We start from the raw sequence: 21701 nt of genomic DNA, 5'->3' as shown, positions 1-21701 counted from the left end.
ACAACGACAACAAATTTTTTCATCTTGAATTGTTCCCCCTAGATCCAGTGTTCTTCCAAAATGAAGGTAATCCGAGTTTGGAGGACCAAACTCTTTTTAAGGGGGGAAGACTGTGATAACCCTCATTTCTGATTAGCGTTAAATTGTGATTAAGCATGATAAGTAATTGATTAAGATGAAATCCTTAATTATTGGAGTGAGTGCGTTGTCTACATGCATTTCTATTTGTTTGTTACTGAATGATCTGTTCATGTTTTAATTTTGAATTACGAATTGAAAGCCTTATCGGCGATCGAACCAGAAATTGATTAGTGTTATATACTAATTAGGATTTATATGATTTTATCGTAGGTTTAATTAAATTCGATTTGGAATGATTAAATTAGAATAAATAAAGTTAAATTTCATTAGTTTGAATTTATTACACAATTGCCATTGAGTGGATTAATTCTAGATCATTTATTTAGTCTTGATTCATATATGTTTGGCACTATCATTTCACCATCTCCTCAAGACCAAACCATGAGAGAGAGGGAGAATAGGGGAAAATTGAATTCATCTAGAAAATTATAGGAATTGAAGGAGAATTGTATATTTGAGCTACCACATTTGGAATTCAAGACTTAAGGTAGGAAGTTCACTCCCTTAATTATGAATTTAAGTTGTTACATGCATGGTTCATGGAAAAAATTGATGATTAGAGTCAAGAATTAGCTTAAAGTGTTGATTTGAGAGTGAATTCATGCATGCATGTCCATATCATAGAATTTTGAGGTTGTTTTCATGAAATCCTTGCATGCATGTCCACATTGTGGTTGTACTCTAGAGGTTCACCATGCTTTTGGGCTCAATCTTACATTTGGTCATGCTTTGGAGCATTAGAGTTCATAAGAACTCATACATGTTATGTTCTTGCATTGTCCTTCAAGTTTACATTGAGGATTGTGTTCAATTGTCACACCTTTGGGCTTGATTTTATGAAATGATCTTTAAAACATGTTGTATTATGAGTTTCTAAATATTTTCTAGAAAATTGGCCCAGAAAAATTGAGTTTGAAGCTTTAAAGGTTGAGTTTTGTGCTTGAGGATCAATCTGGAAATTCCAGATATTTGATCCACGCTTGAGCGAAGGACTTTACGCTCGAGCGTACACTCTAAGTACATGCACTTTCGCTCGAGCTTCGAGAGTCACGCTCGAGCGTGAAATGCATATACCCAGAAGTTTATATGTTTTGCAGTCCGCTCGAGCGAGGTTATCTGCGCTCGAGCGAGGGTCTGAGTCTCACGCTCGAGCGTGGGTCGAGTGTTCATCGAGCGTGAAAAACGTGCAACCAGTACTTTTCAAGAGTTTGCAGTCCGCTCGAGCGAGGGTATTCACGCTCGAGCGTAGCTTCATTGTCTGCATGTCCGCTCGAGCGGGGAAAGCCACGCTCGAGCGAGACCCCTGTTTTCAGCGAATTTTGAAAAGTATTTTAAAGTACATTTTTTTACACCCTCATTCCATCCTAGGCATTCCTAGGCCATGTTTAAGGCATCTTAATGAGGATAATGTTATAGAACCACACCAAGTCAAGTTAAGGGGCTAAGATATTAATACCAAGTGTGTAACTTAGTATGTGTTCGTTCTGCAACTGTGTAGGGTCGGCACCCGAGGACACTGATTAGCTTGCCTATAGCCCAATAATCTGTGAGTAACAATGTTGTAAAGATATGTTCAATTATGATTATTTTCTGAATGATCGACAGTACTACTTTCTAAAGTGACATTGTTTACTGATTGAATGTTTGTCCTATTTGATGAACTGTACTTGTGACATCCATAGCAACTTATTGTTACTGTTACTGCTACTGTACTGTCACTGTTACTGCTACTGTTACAGAGATCTCTGTCAGTTCCAATGTTTGGAACTACTACTGTTTACTGTATGATGGCCATCAACTGACTGTTCGGTCTATTAAGACCTACTGTGCTGTTTTGGTATTGGATGTACCACGTACGACTGCTATGATTTCTAATCGACTGATATGGCATGAAACATGACCACTGATTGAATAACTGATCTACTGATGCAAATGACTGTTTTAATTACTGAAAGGACATTCATTCTTAACCCCTTTACACAGTTGTTATTCACTGGGTTTTAACTCACTGTTTATATATGTGTGTAGGTGGCCAAGCACCGGACCGAAGCTAGGAGCGTCGAGTTAAGCTCATGTTTTGTCGAGCCAACCATTGTGCCTCACTTCGAGGTTCCGAGTCCGTTCAAGCCAAGGCTGTCTTGGGGTGTTCCAGATTCACCCTTTTGTCTCTGTTATGTAATGAATGTTTTAGACTTTTGACTGTACAGTTATGGTAAAGAGATTGGATCCCTAACCTGTATTTTATGTGTATATACGTTATGAGTATGAATATGGAGTAGTCCATATAAGTCTTTTTCCACTAGATTTTCACAGCTCATTAGACATCTTTTATTTACTGTTTGGCTTCCGCCAGCCCCTTACTCTGTACTATTGTTATTACTGTTAAGCAGGCCTTTGGTAATCACGGATTACTGGCTGGTTACGATGATAAACCCTTAGGGGCGGGTTTGGGTCGTGACAGAGTGGTATCAGAGCACGAGTTATACCGCACACACGTGTCCAAATGAGCTATAAGATATCCTAGAAAAGTAATTAGGGCATTGCATGTGCATGAGAAAGTGTGTGTGGCTATGATTTGAATATACATGCTAATGTGCTTAAATAAGCAATTTTCCTATGTTTATTATTACCGTATTGTGTATAGTGAAATGGAGAATGCAAGAAATGCCGATGAATCTAAACCATCTGAAGCAAGAATGACAAGGTTGGAAAGAATGGTTGAACTATTGACTGAGGCTCTAAGACGACAACAGAACCAACAGCCCCCACCTCCTCCAGTACAACCAGAACCAAATGTTCATGATGATGTAATTGCTTTGACACAAAAGTTTAACAAAATGAAGCCACCAACGTTTCAAGGAGGTCTTGAGCCATTAAAGGCTGAAGCATGGGTTTTAGAAATCGAAAAGCTGTTTGAAGTGTTTCCTTGTTCGGAGGCACACAAAGTATTATTGGCTACCTTTGCCTTACAAGAAGAGGCCAGACAATGGTGGATGGTTATACGTGATACTAACAATGCCATGACCTGGACACAATTCAAGGAAGCTTTTTATGAGAAATACTTCCCTCAGTGTGTCAGGGACCGCAAAGTGACTGAATTTGAGCAATTAAAGCAGGGCACCATGTCAGTAGCCGAATATGAATCAAAGTTCACCGAACTCGCCCAATATGCACCACACATAGTGGACACTGATTATAAAAAGGCCAGGAAATTTGAAGGCGGGATCAATGCAGAGATACTTGATCGAATCAATGTTTTGAAACTACTCAAATATGTGGATGTCCTTGACCGAGCAATTATAGCCGAAACAAATGTTGCAGCAATGAAATAGACTAAGACACCAGTAACTAAATGGCGGGGTAAGTGGCAAGGCTTTAATTTTAAGAAAGGCCGGAATAGTTCATTGAGCAAGAAGCAAAACACTGGGTCATCGAGTAGTTCTAGCCAGGGCAACAATTCCATACCGCCTTGTTCAGAATGCGGCAAGAGGCACAAAGGGGTTTTCTACAAAATTTCTGGGGCATGTTACAGGAGTGGCAAGGTGGGTCACATGGTCAAAGATTGCCCTTCCACGTCTCAAGGCAATAGTAGGGCCGCAACTAGTGCCGTAGCATCGACTATTACACCAAAACCTAATCCCAAAGCTACTGGAAAGGAATCGTTAAGGCAAGGCCGGGTGTTCGCACTTGTATCGGGAGACGTGCAGAATACCGAGACAGTTGTATCAGGTATACTCTCAATTTGTGCTCAAAATGCTTATATTCTGATTGATTCGGGGTCTATACATTCGTTTGTCTCGCATGCTTTTTCACGAAAATTAAATAGACCACTGGAACCTATGAACTATTTGTTAGCTGTATCTTCACCTACTGGGGGATCCATGACTTGTGCTTATGTGTATCCTGCATATGAGATTGTTATTGGAGATGTACTTTTGTATATTGATTTACTGCCATTGAATATTGATCATTTCGATGTAATTTTGGGAATGGACTGGTTAACAAAATATCATGCTTCTATAGACTGTATAACGAAACAAGTTGTTTTTCGTCCACCTGCATTGCTGAATTTGTGTTTAACGGAGTTGGTGTAGAATCTCCCCTATATCTGATTTCGTCCATGAAAGCATTCAAATTGATTAAAAAGGGGTGTAAAGGGTATTTATGTTGCACATTGACTGTACCTGCTAATACTAAAGCTAATGTGAACAGTATTCCTATAGTTAGAGAATTCCCAGATGTTTTTCCAGATGACTTGCCAGGGGATTTGATTGATAGAGAGATTGAGTTCATTATTAAGGTGTTACCGGGTACACAGCCAATTTCTAAAGCTCCGTACATAATGGCACCTACTGAATTGAAAGAATTGAAAATTCAGCTGCAAGAATTGTTGGATAAGAAGTTCATCAGACCCAGTACTTCACCGTAGGGCGCACCAGTTTTATTTGTGAAAAAGAAAGACGGCTCACTAAGACTCTGCATTGACTACGGCGAATTGAACAAGGTGACAGTGAAAAACAAGTACCCATTGCCTCGTATTGATGATTTATTTGACCAATTGCAAGGTGCTCAAGTTTTCTTCAAAATTGACCTTAGATCCGGATATCACCAGTTGAAGGTCAAAACAAAGGACATTGAAAAGACTGTCTTCCGAACGAGGTACGGACATTATGAATTTGTGGTTGTCTACATGCATTTCTATCTGTTTGTTACTGAATGATCTGTTCATGTTTTAATTTTGAATTGCGAATTGAAAGCCTTATCGGCGACCGAACCAAAAATTGATTAGTGTTATATACTAATTAGGATTTATATGATTTTATCGTAGGTTTAATTAAATTCGATTTGGAATGATTAAATTAGAATAAATAAAGTTAAATTTCATTAGTTTGAATTTATTACACAATTGCCATTGAGTGGATTAATTTAGACCATTTATTTAGTCTTGATTCATATATGTTTGGCACTATCATTTCACCATCTCCTCAAGACCAAACCGTGAGAGAGAGGGAGAATAGGGGAAAATTGAATTCATCTAGAAATTTGGCTTGGAAAATTAGAGGAATTGAAGGAGAATTGCATATTTGAGCTACCACATTTGGAATTCAAGACTTAAGGTAGGAAGTTCACTCCCTTAATTATGAATTTAAGTTGTTACATGCATGGTTCATGGAAAAAATTGGTGATTAGAGTCAAGAATTAGCTTAAAGTGTTGATTTGAGAGTGAATTCATGCATGCATGTCCATATCATAGAATTTTGAGGTTGTTTTCATGAAATCCTTGCATGCATGTCCATATTGTGGTTGTACTCTAGAGGTTCACCATGTTTTTTAGCTCAATCTTACATTTGGTCATGCTTTGGAGCATTAGAGTTGATAAGAACTCATACATGTTACGTTCTTGCATTGTTCTTCAAGTTTACATTTAGGATTGCGTTCAATTGTCACACCTTTGGGCTTGATTTTATGAAATGATCTTTAAAACATGTTGTATTATGAGTTTCTAAATATTTTCCAGAAAATTGGCCTAGAAAAATCGAGTTTGAAGCTTTAAAGGTTGAGTTTTGTGCTTGAGGATTAATTTGGAAATTCCAGATTTTTGATCCACGCTCGAGCGGAGGACTACACTCTAAGTACATGCACTTCCGCTCGAGCTTTGAGAGTCACGCTCAAGCGTGAAATGCATATGCCCAGAAGTTTATGTGTTTTGCAGTCCGCTCGAGTGAGGTTATCCGCGCTCGAGCGAGGATCTGAGTCTCACGCTCGAGCATGGGTTGAGCGTTCATTGAGCGTGGAAAACGTGCAACCAGTACTTTTCAAGAGTTTGCAGTCCGCTCGAGCGAGGGAATTCATGCTCGAGCGTAGCTTCATTGTCTGCATGTCCGCTCGAGCGAAAGCCACTCTTGAGCGAGACCCCTGTTTTCAGTAAATTTTGAAAAGTGTTTTAAAGTATATTTTTTTACACCCTCATTCCATCCTAGGCATCCTAGGCCATGTTTAAGGCATCTTAATGAGGATAATGTTATAGAACCACACCAAGTCAAGGTAAGGGGCTAAGTTATTAATCCCAAGCGTGTAACTTAGTGTGTGTTCGTTCTGCAACTGTGTAAGGTAGGCACCCGAGGACGCTGATTAGCTTGCCTATAGCCCAGTAATCTGTGAGTAACAATGTTGTAAAGATATGTTCAATTATGATTATTTTCTGAATGATCGACTGTACTGCGTTCTGAAGTGACATTGTTTACTGAATGAATGTTTGTCTTATTTTATGAACTGTACTCGTGGCATCCATAGCAACTTATTGTTACTGTTACTGCTACTGTACTGTCACTTTTACTGCTACTGTTACAGAGATCTCTGTCAGTTCCAATGTTTGGAACTACTACTGTTTACTGTATGATGGTCATCAACTGACTGTTCGGTCTATTAAGACCTACTGTACTGTTTTGGTATTGGATGTACCACGTACGACTGCTATGATTTCTAATCGACTGATATGGCATGAAACATGAGCCACTGATTGAATAACTGATCTATTGATGTAAATGACTGTTTTAATTGCTGAAAGGACATTCATTCTTAACCCCTTTACACAGTTGTTATTCATTGGGTTTTTGCTCACTGTTTATATATGTATGTAGGTGGCCAGGCACCGAACCGAAACTAGGAGCGTCGAGTTAAGCTCATGTTTTGTCACGCCAACCATTGTGCCTCACTTCGAGGTTCCGAGTCCGTTTAAGCTAAGGCTGTCTTGGGGTGTTCCAGATTCACCCTTTTGTCTCTGTTATGTAATTAATGTTTTAGACTTTTGACTGTACAGTTATGGTAAAGGATTTGGATCCCTAACCTGTATGTTTTGTGTATATACGTTATGGGTATGAATGTGGACTAGTCCATATAAGTCTTTTTCCACTCAGATTTTCACAGCTCATTGGACATTTTTTATTTACTGTTTGGCTTCCACCAGCCCCTTACTCTGTACTATTGTTATTACTGTTAAGCAGGCCTTTCGTAATCACGGATTACTGGCCGGTTACGATGCTAAACCCATAGGGACAGGTTTGGGCAGTGACAAATGAGGATAGATATGAAGCTGATTTCGGGTGGGGAAGGCCCGTTTGGGTGAGCCTAGAAGGTGCAGAGGATCCACTGGTAATGAATCTCATTTTTTTGATGGATACTGGGTCGGGTGGTGGAATTGTAGCATGGGTTAGCCTGAGTGAAGAAGAAATGGATGTGTTTGAGTGTGATCCCGAGCTACTTGAATTCACTTTGTTGGATCCGAGTCCTCTTGAACTTGGAAATTTTATCAACTGCTATGCCTGCATGTAGATGTTTAGAATTTTTTTGTGATCATGCAAAAATTATTCAGTATCGTTTGTGGGCCTTATAGAAAATAGGTTAAATTATGCTACCTCTTTTGGGATTCAAAGATATATATATATATATAATAAATTTCAAAAATTTAACGTAATTATTCAGTATTATTTGTGAAATTTTTATTTTTTGTAAATCATATATAAGTAGTATTTACTCTCAAAAATTTTCTCTCACCTATGACATATCTTTGTTCTTTTCTAACCTAATTATTTCTAAAATCTAATATTTAAAAATTTTCTACTTAATTTGAACCACCCATAAATAAAATTTAATATAATTATATGTACAAAAAAATATTGTGAATTAATTTTCATCTACTTTTTTTCACTTTTATTCAAGTATTCGATTTTTATATTAAAATTAAATATATATATATATATATATTCTATCTTATTTATATTTTATTATTAATATTAATTTATATTGAGTTTCCTATTTAATATGAAGTTGTTTATTAGGAAAAATTTATATTTAATTTAAAATTTATATACATATATATATATATGTATATATATAATATGTATAAATATTTTTAAAATAGATATTAAAGAAAAATTAATGCTCAACATAAGTAATCACAACATACTTGTTTGTAATTTTTTAAAATAATATTTTGTATAACTTCCATTCCTACTTATTTTAATTTTCAAATGAATAAAAAAAATTAAATAATTAGAATCACTTTTAATTATATATTACTTTTTTTCTTTCTAATTTAACTATTATTATTAATGTCAAATTGAGTGTTTATTTTACCATATTATAATTTAATATAATATAAAATCATTATATATTTATTTTAGTTACACTTTTATAGCATGATAGGACTAAGATTATCAAAATACACATAAATAATTAAAGTAAAATTATTATATATATTTATTTAAATAACACTTTTATAGAACGATGAGGTTAAGATTGTCAAAATAAATAATCATTATTTAATTTTAAATGACTTTTTTTTCTCTAATTTAATCATTATTTTTAATGTTAATGCATACATTGCAACATATTTCTAAAAATAATTTTTATACATACATATATAAATAATTTAATTTAATTTTATAAAATATAATTTAAAAAGAAAAAAAATAACCCAGGACAACTACTATTATATATATAAAAGTAGTATTACTTTTACAATTTTTCTCTGTCTTCTATGTGGCGCATCTCACTTTTCATCTTCTTTTTTTTTTTTTTTTAAATGCCATGTAACATACACATATACTAATTATGTTTAAAATCTAATATTTAAAAGACTTCTAATTAATCTACACTACCCATAAATAAAAGTTAATAGAATTATATGTACAAAAAAATATTTTATGAATTAATTTTCTTCTGTTTTTCTCAATTTTATTCAAGTATTCAAATTTTATATTAAAATTAAATATATTTCTTATTTCTTTTGTCTACCATTTTCATATTTTATTATTAATTTATATTGAGTTTCATATTTAACATGAAATTGTTTATTAGGAAATATTTATATTTAATTTAAATTTTATATAACTATATATAATCATATACAATATGTAGAAACAATATAAAAATAATATTAAAGAAAAATCGATACTCAACATAATTAATTAATTAATTATTTATTTTTAATTCAACCACAACGTACTTATATTTAACTTTTTAAAATATATTTGATAAAATTTCTATTTTGACATATTTTTATTTCCAAATGAATAAAAAAATAAAAAAAATTAGAATCACTTTTCATTTTATGTTATTAATTTTTCTTCCAATTTAACTATTATTAATAATGTCAAACTGAGTGCTTATTTTATTATGTTATAATTTAATATCATATAAACTCGTTATATATATTTATTGCAATTATATAGCACGATAGGGATAAGATTATTAACATACATATAAATAATTAAAATAAAATTATATATATTTAAGTAACACTTTTATAGAACAACGTGGTTTAAATTATCAAAATAAATAATTAAAATCATTCTTTAATTTTAAATGACTTTTTTTTTCTCGAATTTAATTACTATTTTTAATATTAAAATTAACACTTATTTTATTATCATATATATATATATATAAATTAAAATTCACTTTCATAATTCAATGGTGCAAAAATTAACCTGCATATTTCGTAATATTTTTTTTTAAATAATTTTATACATATGTACACATAGATATACATAGGGGTGTAAATTTGGCTTGGGCCGACTTTTTTTCTCTAATTTAATTACTATTTTTAATATTAAAATACCCTTTCATAATTCAATCAGGGCAAAAAAAACACTGCATATTTCGTAATATATTTTTTTTAATAATTTTATACATATGTACACATAGATATACATAGGGGTGTAAATTTGGCCTAACCCGGCCCATGTCGGGCCTTGCGGGCTCCCGTCAAAAATCAGGCCTAGTCGGTCCAGCCCATGAGCTAAAAAATTAGGCTTAGGCCCAGGCCCAAGCTAGGGGGTACTCAGGCCTTGGGTGGGTCGGTGGACCTGGGCTTGGTCTCCGGCTTTGGGCGGGCTTAGGCGAGCCTAAACAAATTTATTTTTTTATTGTTTTATTTTTTCTACCAAAATTTTATTATTTTCCACTAAAAATAACACTAGGCCTCGGGCGGCCCGGGCTTTGACTGGGTGTAACAATTCGAAAATTTAAGTTGTCCCTTAAATTTTATATTCGTATTATTTAATTATAAATGAGAAAAACCCTAAATGTTTAATTAAAGATTCTGTAAGAGTAAAATAAAATATTGAATATTATGGGCGTATGAGATAAAGTGTAATTAAATTAGGGATTATATACTATCAAAATAAAAAGGATATATAATTAGTTTAAAATTTGGGCCACAGTAGAATTGATCCTAAAGTTAAGTATTTTAGATAAATATGAATTATTAGATAAGTATGAATTAATGGCAAGTGAATGGAACTTAGACTCGTTGGCAGCCTTGTGGCTTGCTGCCCACGATTGCCTCTCCATAAATTGGGGGTTTTGCTTAGGATTACTAAGAGGAAGGAGAAGGGAAAGAAACTAAGAAAAGGAAAAAAAAATAATGGAAGTCCAGAGGGTCTTTGGTTGTGGAAAGAAAGAGTGAGGTATTAAAGTTAAGGTGAGTTATATTATATCTTGAGTTACTGTAATATATTTTACGTATGTTTTGAGTTACTATAATTTATTTTACGTAATTTGTGCTTTATAAACTAGATTAATATTTCAATTATGTTGATTATTTTCTAAACTCTATTTGCTAAAATTGACACCCATAGATATGTTTGTTTAAATTTTATTAATTATTTGACAATGATTTTATAAGCAATTATTTTCTATAAGTACCATCACAAGGTCTCATGCCTTAGAGGACTTAAATAACCATTGGCCCTATAATTGGTCCCCTTGTGACCTTCTGTCTGTCATGGATCCACTAACACTCTGATTTCTGGTGTGGGGCAAAGTGTTGTACGGAGCTAAGTGTTAAACTATTATGGAAGCCACCTCTAGAGTCCGTGCGAGCCACCTCTTGAGTCCCTACATCTGTTCTCTTCCGTTTTGTACCGTGGTTATGATTATTTCGTTTATGTATTATATGTCAAATAATTTTTATATTATATACTCTGTATTTTGATATGAAACTTTTCTTAGCCAATAATTATCCATTGTGAATTTTATGCCTTATGCTCTTAGTATAATATTTCACACTCTGCCATGTGCTTATAGTTGTTTACCACTTTCAGGTCACATGTCAAGGCCAGCACGTGAGATAGGCACAAAGCACTTTGTAAACATAGTTCAGCTCTGACAATTTAATTGAATAGAAGCTCCAACGATTATTTTAGTACCCTCACTTAAATATTTTTCCACTCGCGTTTAGTAATTTGTTTAAGAATTGGTTGGAGGTAACTTCAGTTACTGGCCATCACGATACTTAACCCTTGGGTATGGGGAGCGGGTTGTGACAGTGGGCCATGAGTGGGCTGATGGGCCGGGCCACAAGCCAGCCCAGGTAGGCCCACAGGCCAAGTCAGGTTTTAAAACGATGGCCCAGGCCTAAGCCTAGGGCCCGGGCCGCGGACGAGCTTCGTGCCACCCACGGGCCACATACCATTTTTACACTCCTAGATATACATAAATAATTGTAGATTTTTTTTAAGGTCCCTAGTATTAAGATTTTATAGCATATAAGACATCCAATATTTTTATAATGTCTAAGGTCCTCCAACATCGATCCAGAGAAAATTTGATTCAGAAAATTTCTCTAGACTTCTCCAGAGAAATTAGTCTACAGATTTTCTCTAAATTTTTAGAGAATTTCTCTAATTTTGGTAAGAATTTCTCTGGGTTCAAACTAGAAAATTTCTCTCCCTTCCCAACCATGACGTGCAATACACAAATCGATCACCCAAATAAACAACAACAACAACCAATATACATATATCCAGAGAATTCTCTAGACTTCCTAGAGAATTTGTCTCCAGAGAAATTCTGGAAAGGCTAGAGAAATTCTTTGGATGGAGTCTAGATATTTTCTTTGGATTTTCAGAGAATTTCTCTGAATTTTCTCTGGATTTCAAGTGAACCATAAAGCATAAAGTTTGTTTGGTTGCCAAGAAAAATATGAGAAAAATAACTTGTTCAATATAAAAGCACATAAAAAAACACAACATAAAAGTCTAGAGAAACTTGTAATAATTATAATTTTTTTTAGATTGTAATAACAAGCTTTTAATTTTCTCTGGACTCAAATAAAAGTCCAGAGAAATTTACTTTCAAAATCAAAAAAACAAAAACACATTAATATCAAAAGACAAAAATGCTATCTCTCTTCACTTTACCAAGAAAAAGAGAGAGAAAATCCAATACCCACCTATAAAAAAAAAACCAAAAACCAAAACAAAAAAAAGTTTGTATCTATCTATATATTTATCTATCTATCTATCTATATACATATCTATATAGAGAGAGAAAGGGGTGAGTTGTAGAGAGAGAGAGAGAGAGAGAGAGAGAGAGAGAGAGAGATGTGGGGGAGGAGGGAGAAAAGGTTGTGTTCATGGTGGTGTTTATCATCATCTTCTTTAAAGCTGTTTGGGCTGATTGTTCCATAGATTTTGGTTTTTGGATTTGTGGGTTTAGTGGGTTCGAAGAACTCCAATTGGGTATTTGATTCGAACAAGTTGTATCCATGGGCATGGAGTTCTGTGATTCCATCATCATGATCATGATCAGCAGCTTATCTTCTTCTTCTGCAATGTTTGTAGGACTAAAATCAAACTCAACTAGAGATTTAGTTTCAACAAAGAATGAGCCTTTAGATTTAGTATCATCATCAGATGAGTCCATTCTTTACCACTCTTTTCCTCCACCGCTTTCTATTAATCCCATTCACAAAACCCAACCACCTAGAAGACCCTATATATATGTATGTTGAACCTATCGATCATCATCATAATCATTATCATAATCAGAGATGAAGGTCTAGATCATTTTCACCAGCCTCATTCAATGGCAGCAAGACGTTGAGATCAAAATCCAACACCTTGCAAATCAATGATGAAGCGATGTTTCCATCTCCATCATCGACAATCGAAGATGATGAGTCACAGTCACTGCGACAGTCGTCAGGCAAAACCGACGGCATCCAGGGGTACCGCCGAGAGGAAGACAACGGATGAATCGAGAGATTAGTTTAGTGGAGGTAGAGAGGAGCAAAGAGAGAGAGGGAGATGCTGGTTTGATTTGAGAGAATCAAATTTCTTTATGATATGTGGGTGTGGGGTTGAGGGACTTTAGACATTACAAAATAATATTGTGGACTTTATCCATTACTAAAAATGGGATAGGGACCTTAGACTAATTTTCTCTAAATAATTCAACCAAAATTATTTTATATATTTATTATTGTTATATTTTATATTATGATAAAATTAATATTATTCTTTTGTAATGAATAGATTTTAAAATATTTCTGAAAATAATTTATATATAGACATATATAAATAATTCCACTTAATTTTACAAAATATTACTTAAAAAAATTTAATCTGTCTATCGATTGGTCAATTGCTATTTATAAAAGTATAAATAAAACTAATAAAAGTTAAAAGTACTATTGTGCTTACTTGTCAATAATTAACTTCTTTTTTTTTCTTTTCAAAATAATTATCATAATGAAATTACACCAAATACTATAATACAAACTTCTAAAACAAAAAAGGAAATTTATCCATAAATTATATATGGGGGAATATTGATACATTTAGTTTTAAAAGCTTTCTTATGAATCAATTAGTTTTTTTTATTTTGAAAAGTTATATTTATTTGATTTGATTGTGTTTAAGTGAATGTCTTTTTGTGATTATTTTTTAATTTTCTGATGCGTTTTTAGGATGGGACGGGAAAGGTGAGGTTGAAAGATTTTTTTTGGGGGGGATTGGTAGCTGAAGTGTTAGTTGTTCAACGTTGAAATTTACGTTTATGTTAGTGTGATTTTTTGGTATTACATTGGAGTGTTTCATTACAGTGTTACGTTTGGAAAAAAAGTATAGCAAGGAGTTTTTGCATGTTATATTGATAGGAGTGTTACGTTTGGAAGTATATATATATATATATATACTAAGGAGTTCTTTTAGAATATTACATTGTTACATTTGAGAAAAGTACACTAAAAGGTCTTTTAGTGTGTTACATTTGAAAAAAATACATTAATGAGTTTTTTTTGAAATGTTACATCATTACATTTGAAAAAAATATACTAAGAAGTTTTTTAATATGTTATATTAGAGTGTTACGTTTGAAAAAAATATAGTATAAGGAGTTTTTGTGTGTTACATTGATTGAAATGTTACGTTTGAGAAAAGTGCATTAAGAATTTTTTTGGAAATGTTACGTTACTACATTTGAAACAAAATGCACTAAATTTTTTTTTTTTTTTGGTTACATTAGAGTGCTATGTTTTTTGAATGTTATATTGGAGTATTATAGTTGGAAAAAGTACATTAAGAAATTTTTTTAAACTGTTACATTTAGTAATTTTAACATTATGAAAAAAATTTATGTTTATCTCTCAACACATAACATGCACATTTATTAGCTTTTATATAATTCACACTAAAATAAAACTTTTCAATTCATAAGAAAAAAGAATAGATCAAACGATTCATAAAATCATTATTTAAAATTTATTGATAGTTCACTCAAATAAAAATTAGTATAGACCGAGAAGAATCATAATTTCGGGAAAGCATAATAAAGTTTGGTGATATTATATGCTCAGATTGCCCGGGTCTTCTTAAGCCTCTGATTCCTCCTGGTATATATCAAACAAAAATTCTAATCAACTTGGGCCTTCAAAAAGTATTTTATGGGCCCACTTTTCACTTAAAAGCCCCAAGTTTATTACACAACAAGAACATGGCCAGTCAACAAAGCCTTTTTTAAGACAAAAATTTCCATTCAATATTTCTTATATATTAATTAATATCTTGAAATATATTTCAAAAAACTTGTTCACCTCTTATAATTTATCATGTGAATCAATTTAGGAGTTGAAAACAAAAATACCTAAGACACAAGCATTGCTTTCCTTTCTTTTAGGGCATGTTTGTTTGCCTGTATGAATACGAGAACTAGACTATGAGTGAAATGGATTCCACTCATAATATGTTTGGTTAAGAAAGTTGTAAAGGAATTAACATTTCAATTGGAATAGTGGTCCACCACTATGGTTGGATTAGCAAAGGAGTAATGATACATAACTCTAATTTGAGAGTTTTAAATGGAGTTCTAATAAGGTAGAAAGGAAAGAGTAGAGAGAGATAGAGAGAGGAGTGTGGGCCCCATTTTCACATCGGTACTCTCCACATCATTAGAGTTGCATTAGAAATTTCAAATTAGAGCTCTCAAATATTATTATTAGCGAAGATGGGTGAGAAATGGGATTGATAGTAAAGGACTATTTTGTCCCTTAGTTTCAATGATTCTACAATTATGTAATTTCGTGAGTTTAATTCCAATCAATTAATACTATCACATTACTACACAAACAAACAAACATACTCTCTTATATTTTTGACTTAATATTATTATATTATTAATTTTCTCACTCAATTTTATTAATTTTATAATTATATTTAATCTAATCGTCAAATAAATGTAACCTTATTGCATTGTAGAGGCAGTCCTGTAATTCGACAGCTAAGGTTACTAGGTCCAAAAGCTGAAAGTGAAAGTGACCCTATTTAAAAAAAAAAAAAGTTATAACATATGAAACTGAATAATAAAAGTCTAACTGACACTAAACTAATAAGTAACCCAACGATTTTAACAATTTCAATAGGATTAATGCTTGGGAGTACTAAAAAATAAATATTAAGAGGAGTATTAATGAGGTGGCTCTCTTTTAATGTGATGGTTGTCTCTTCTAATTTGATTTTTTATTTTTTTTAACTCATTAAAATTTTTAATAATTTATTTTTTAGTGATTTCAATCACTTCTGTTTCAATAGAGGCCCCTAATAATATGTTTCCCATTATGTAAAGCAATTCCAAGTGCTCTACTTTCTCAAGTTCCTTGCACCCTCCCAAATAATTTTAGTGTAGTATAGCTTTTCACCTTTGTCTAGAAAGTGAATGAAAAAAAAAGAAAAAAGAAAAGAAATGTCACAACACCTAACTGAAAAAATATTAAAAGCAAAACAAAACAAAGACAGTAAACTTATAGTAGGAAATGATTAATGAAGATTTTTTTTATTACAATGACAAATCATACAACATCTTATGTGACCTCAATGTCAATAACCATTTGGCCACAAACATTAGACTACCAACCTCATTATTGATCCTTTTTTGTACCTATATATATGTAAAAACCTTTATATAAAAAACCTTTATATAAAAAACCCACATACACCCAAAATTAATTGAACATTTTTTAAGCAAGGGAATAAAAAATCTTGGACATGACAAAGCATTAGCATTACATGATTGTGCATCCTGTGGGGTTTTCTTCACTAAAGTAATCACACCGCCTAGTGTAACAACCCCTATCCCCACCATAACCAGAAGGCCCACACCCATAATTATCATAGGATGGCACTGGCCTTCCATGCCCATGATAACATGGTCCATCAGTACGGCCCTCATAGCATTGCCCACAACATATCCCAACCGGATACATCGGTGGGTAGCAAACTGGTATAAAAGCTGGTACAAAAGCTAGGGGACATGGTGGCTCTTTGGGCTTTTCAGGCTCCTTGGGCTTCGTGGGCTCTTTGATCTCAATGCTCTTGATTGTCTTCTCACCATTCGTGGGGTCAATCGGCTTTTCGGGTTCCTTGGGCTTCTCAAAGAGGTTTGTGGGTTCTCTGATCTCAATGGACTTGATTGTCTTCCCACCCTTCGTGGGCTCTTTGGGCTTTTCAGGCTCCTTGGGCTTCTCAGGCTCCTTGGGCTTCGTGGGCTCTTTGATCTCAATGCACTTGATTGTCTTCCCACCCTTACAACACAATTTGTCACGAATCTTCTCAGGGCTGCAACATACTACAATGATCGTCACCGTATTTTGCTTTTCATCATAAATCTGATCTCGTATTTCTAATTATCCCCAAATGTTCACACATAAGAAATCAAAATTAAACAATATTATGTATATATATAAAATAAATTCATAGCAATGAAAATAGTATTTTAAAAATAAAATAATTCAGGGTGCGAGCATCTTATCCTTTTTAAATTCTGCTTTAGCAAAAATTCATTCACGAAGTTATTTTTTGGTTATATATAGGAAAGGAATTGTCTCGTGTTTGTGGACTCCATTGGATGATCTAATTTAACCCATTCCACTATGTCCATGTTTAATGATTTATCCATTTTATTTATAACGTCTTAGTATTTAAATTATTCCCAAAAAATTAAATTGACTCGAGAACCATAAATTTATGATTTTATTATTTCGGTAGAAAAAAAAAAATAGTTTATTTTAAAAAAAACATACTTAATGTTTATTTTTTCATAGAAAAAAATGATAAAATTATATGAGAAATTCTAATATACACACATTTAAAAAGGATGTACCATATGTAACTCTAAGTATGTTTTTCTTTTCTTTAATTATGACCAATTTTTTCCTTTAGTTATGAAATTATTTTATCTATAACTCATGAATTCTTTAATTATGTAGTTTAGTAATGATAATTTTTTTTTAACTATAACTTAAAAAGTATGAAATTATAACAATTTTTTCCCTAATTATAAGGTGTATATAATACACTGGCTTTGATAGTGTTTCCTTTATATATGTTGCAACATTTATGAGATCAATTGAATATTTTTATGAACAAAATATATTATCGAAACGTGACCCTAAAAAGCCCAATAGGTCAATTGAATTGTCTGCTCGGGAGAATTTAATCCTCTATTTATATGTAAAGTCGTGCTTCTCTCTTCGATTATCTAGTCCACTGGATAAATGGCAAATTCATATATATATATATATATATGAATAATGATTAAGACCTCTTTTTTGATCTTCATCATTCTTTTAAATTTTAACGATATGAGACTCACACATATATGAATGGGTTTCATACATATTTCGATGATTGATATTCAAAAGAGTTGTGGGACCAAAAAAGGGGTCCAAGCCTTTTTGTATATATATTGAATTCGTACGTACATGAAATATATGTGCATGTATGTATTATGTATCGGATAAAATGTTTAATAATGAATACAAAAAGGTTGGGGGGGGGGGGGGGGGGGGGGGTGGGGGGACTCACGAGGAAATTTGCAAAGAATTTTCTTGATCTTCTTGTAGCAGCTAGAGCACTGAAGGTCAACCTTCAACACCATTGTTGTGACCTGTTTACATGATGACAGAAGACTACAATTGTTAAGGAATCAAGAAAGTACAAGAACAACCCTGTTTGGGAGATGAGAAAATTTGCTGTTGAGTTAGACAGGGACAAAGAAAGAAGTAGAATTGAGTCCTGCCATAGAAGATTTGCCGGAGTAGATGATGAAGAAATTAAATCCAAATCGACAAGATATCAATGTTAAAGAAAACAAATCTCAACCACAAAAACACAAAAAAAATGGATAAAAATTAAATGGGTTTTTTGAGATAGTGGAAGATGATCATAATTCACAAACCTTCTCAGCCATAGTGGAGAGACTTGGGAGTGATCAGATCTGAACTCGGTGATGAATGAATTGTAGTGATGTATTGATTACTACACTGAGAGACACTGAAATAAAGAGAGAGAGGCAAAGAAAGAGAAAGAGAAGGGTAGTTCAGAGTAAAGGCCCGCTTGTTTGGGGTTATGGAGACGGGATTGGGTTTGATAGTGAGGAGGGGATTGAGAATGGAGTGTTTATTTTGAGAGATATGGAAGGGATTAGTAATCCCTTGGTATTAGTAAGGAGGAGGAAGGGGGATTGGTAAGGAGAAGGTAGAGATGGTATTAGAAAAATAGTGAGCGGATTAGAAACTTTTTTATTATTTTTATTTTTTATATATTGAGAATTTTTTTTAAAATATAATGTTTATTTTTTTATTTATTTTATTATTTTATATAAAAATAAATTAACAATTTCTCACTATCATTTCCATCTATTCTATCTCTCAAAACAAACCGGTCAAAAGGCCTTACTTATGACTCGTAATCAAGTTGGGTCCAGAAATCTAAACTATGAGGTGGGTGGCGCATGGTGGGTCTGTTTAATTATAAGTATTCAAGTATTTATTTGTTTTATTATTTTGAAAATGACTATAGCTTCTTTTTTTTAATATTTTTTACATTGTGGATTGGATTATCTAGTTGAGTCTCATTCTAATAACTTGATCCTCTCAATTTTTAAGTCTACATATAGAATAATAATAATGATTGAGACCCATTTTTTTAGGATCTCCACAACTCCCTTTGGATTTCAATCATTAATAGTGTAGGCTCTACACATATATGAATGAGTTCTACACATACCTCAATTGTTGAGATCCAAACGAAGTTGTGGGGGTCCTCCAAAAGGGGGGTTCCCAAGCATTTTTCATATAACAATTATAGGTATGTTATTTTATTACATTTGTTTTAAAAAAAATTAAAGATTTATTTTTAAAACTATTCTTAATTACAATTATCAAATTTATCTAAATTTTTTTTCATAGACAATCTATTCATAGAGGCCTACCTAAATAAATTGAATTACTAAAATGAGGCATGTGTTGAAGTTGCAGGCCAACTAAGGGTTCGTTTGGGATGTGAGACGACTTTTGGTGTTTTGGCTATTTTAGTCTGGAGTTAAAAAGTTTTGTTTGAGATAGGCGCTTTGACTTTTGTAAGAGAAAAAATGAAATGATTATGATTTGAATGTGATGTTTTATCTTATTAGGCTAAAAAATATATTTTGTCTTTTTATAATTAAAATAGTCAAAAAATTAAAAAGCCAAAAAGCCTGGCATTGTCAAACGAAAGCTAAATAATTCAATCCATCTTTGTGGCCAAAAACTTTGCTCATTATAAAATATAAACTTTTTTTTTAATGACACATTATGAAAAAAATATTATAATTTTTTTTTATAAACTTGATTTAAGAGTGATTGCATAATATACAATAAAATACTACATATTAATTCAAAATGAAGAATCTTTATAAAAATAAATAAATTATATTATCCCTTTCATAATACCTAACATTATTGTTTTACTTGCTATTATGGTATTATTATTATGGTATCATGGGACTAAAAAGAGTTTTAATTTAGTACACAATGGATCCAATGAAGTGAGAACACGCGAAGAGGGTGTTAAAATTCATGTGATCATTAAGGTTGTTTTTGAAAGAGAGTTTGCACTGTATTCTGATCGAATCTTAGCCTTATTAGGAGTGATTGATGAAATTCATGTGATTGATTTCCTGGAAAGATCAAAGATGATCTTTACGTCGACTGTAATGATGATGGGGTCTATTATGTTGAAGCTCTGGTGAATTGTCATTTGTTGGAAATTCTCAATCAACCCGATACACAGTTGACGCATCGGCTTCTTTCTCAAGATCCAACTCTCGCAACTGCAAGAATGAATGTGGTAATGTTGACATTGCAAAATAATAACAAATAGCTCATTAGAGTTTGGAAGTTGCGCTATTGCTATTTTAAAATTGTTTTTACTCCTCTTGTAAAGTTGTTAATTGGATCCAAGTAGTCGTGAGGGACACTTGAGTGCTAGTGAAATGAGGTTTAAGTTCGGATCAAAATAATGGTGTCGGCCTATTATAGTAATTCAATTTTATTAACTTAGTGGGTGTTTGGGAAGTGAGTTTTTTTGAGATTGTTTTTGTAGTTTGAGTATTTTAGTGGGGTAGTTTAGTTTGTGTGTTTGAGAAGATGTGATGAATTTTTTTAGATTTATTTATTGTATTGAAAAATGTATTTAAAATGATAGTGGAATATAAATTGCCATTTATACCACATTAGAAATTGGTAGCAGATTTGACACGTGGCCATATTTACCAATCTGTCATAACACATGGTGCAAACAATTGTTAGAGCATCTCCAATGGTGTTTGTCAAAATAGCATTGTCATTGTTATAATTTGGCAAACCAAATTATAGCAATGATTCTCCAATGGTCACATGCTATTTTGGTAAATTTCAATCAACTTTCTCTCTAAATTTGTAAGTGTTGTTTGGATATAAGTTTTTTTTAGTGATTTTGTTTTTGTTTATTTATTTTTTATTTTTTGTAACCTTGTTTCAACTATTTTTTTAAAAATATATATATATATATATTTATATTATACCCGACTAGACAAAATATAAAAAATTGAAAAAAAACATAAATATAATTCACCCCACCATTTAATTTTTTTTATTTTAATAAAATTGTCTTCATTTGTAATTTTATTGTCTTCATTTTAATAACTTTGTATATTTCATGATAGCATTGAAAATTATTTAAATTCTATCCAACTAGACAAATGTAAATTTTTTATAAAAATTAAAAAGTTAAAAATATTTGTATAATTCATCCCACCATTTATATGCCACTTCAAAATTAAAAATAAAAAATTCATCACATAATGCTTCAACCTTCACAACCATCCATTTTCGTACCGTTGGATTACATCAACGGTTCACAGTGGTGCCAACCTTCAAACTACTCAGTTTCTTTCTCTCTAAAAAAATAATGCTTCAA

At 32.5% G+C, this 21701-nt stretch overlaps 2 protein-coding genes across 2 annotated transcripts; one reads left to right on the top strand and one right to left on the bottom strand.

The window, feature by feature from the left end:
- Positions 1-2789: 2789 nt before the first annotated feature.
- Positions 2790-3473, top strand: LOC145799837 (uncharacterized). The gene has a single exon (XM_082889466.1). It carries the CDS (start codon positions 2790-2792, stop codon positions 3471-3473), a length of 684 nt encoding a protein of 227 aa, XP_082745592.1.
- Positions 3474-16225: 12752 nt separating this feature from the next.
- LOC145799210 (uncharacterized) lies at positions 16226-18818 on the bottom strand. The gene is made up of 3 exons (XM_082888745.1): positions 18661-18818; positions 18288-18369; positions 16226-17103 (listed from the first exon to the last, which is right to left on the bottom strand). The coding sequence occupies exons 1-3, from the start codon at positions 18670-18672 to the stop codon at positions 16487-16489; spliced, it is 711 nt and encodes a 236-aa protein (XP_082744871.1). The 5' UTR covers positions 18673-18818; the 3' UTR covers positions 16226-16486.
- Between the last annotated feature and the right edge of the window lie 2883 nt (positions 18819-21701).

This window comes from Camellia sinensis, chromosome 9 (genome assembly GCF_055761805.1).
Source record: "Camellia sinensis isolate YWXY chromosome 9, ASM5576180v1, whole genome shotgun sequence".
Classification (NCBI taxonomy): domain Eukaryota; kingdom Viridiplantae; phylum Streptophyta; class Magnoliopsida; order Ericales; family Theaceae; genus Camellia; species Camellia sinensis.
Note: the sequence above shows the minus strand (reverse complement) of the source record. Positions and strands in the feature narration are given on the sequence as shown.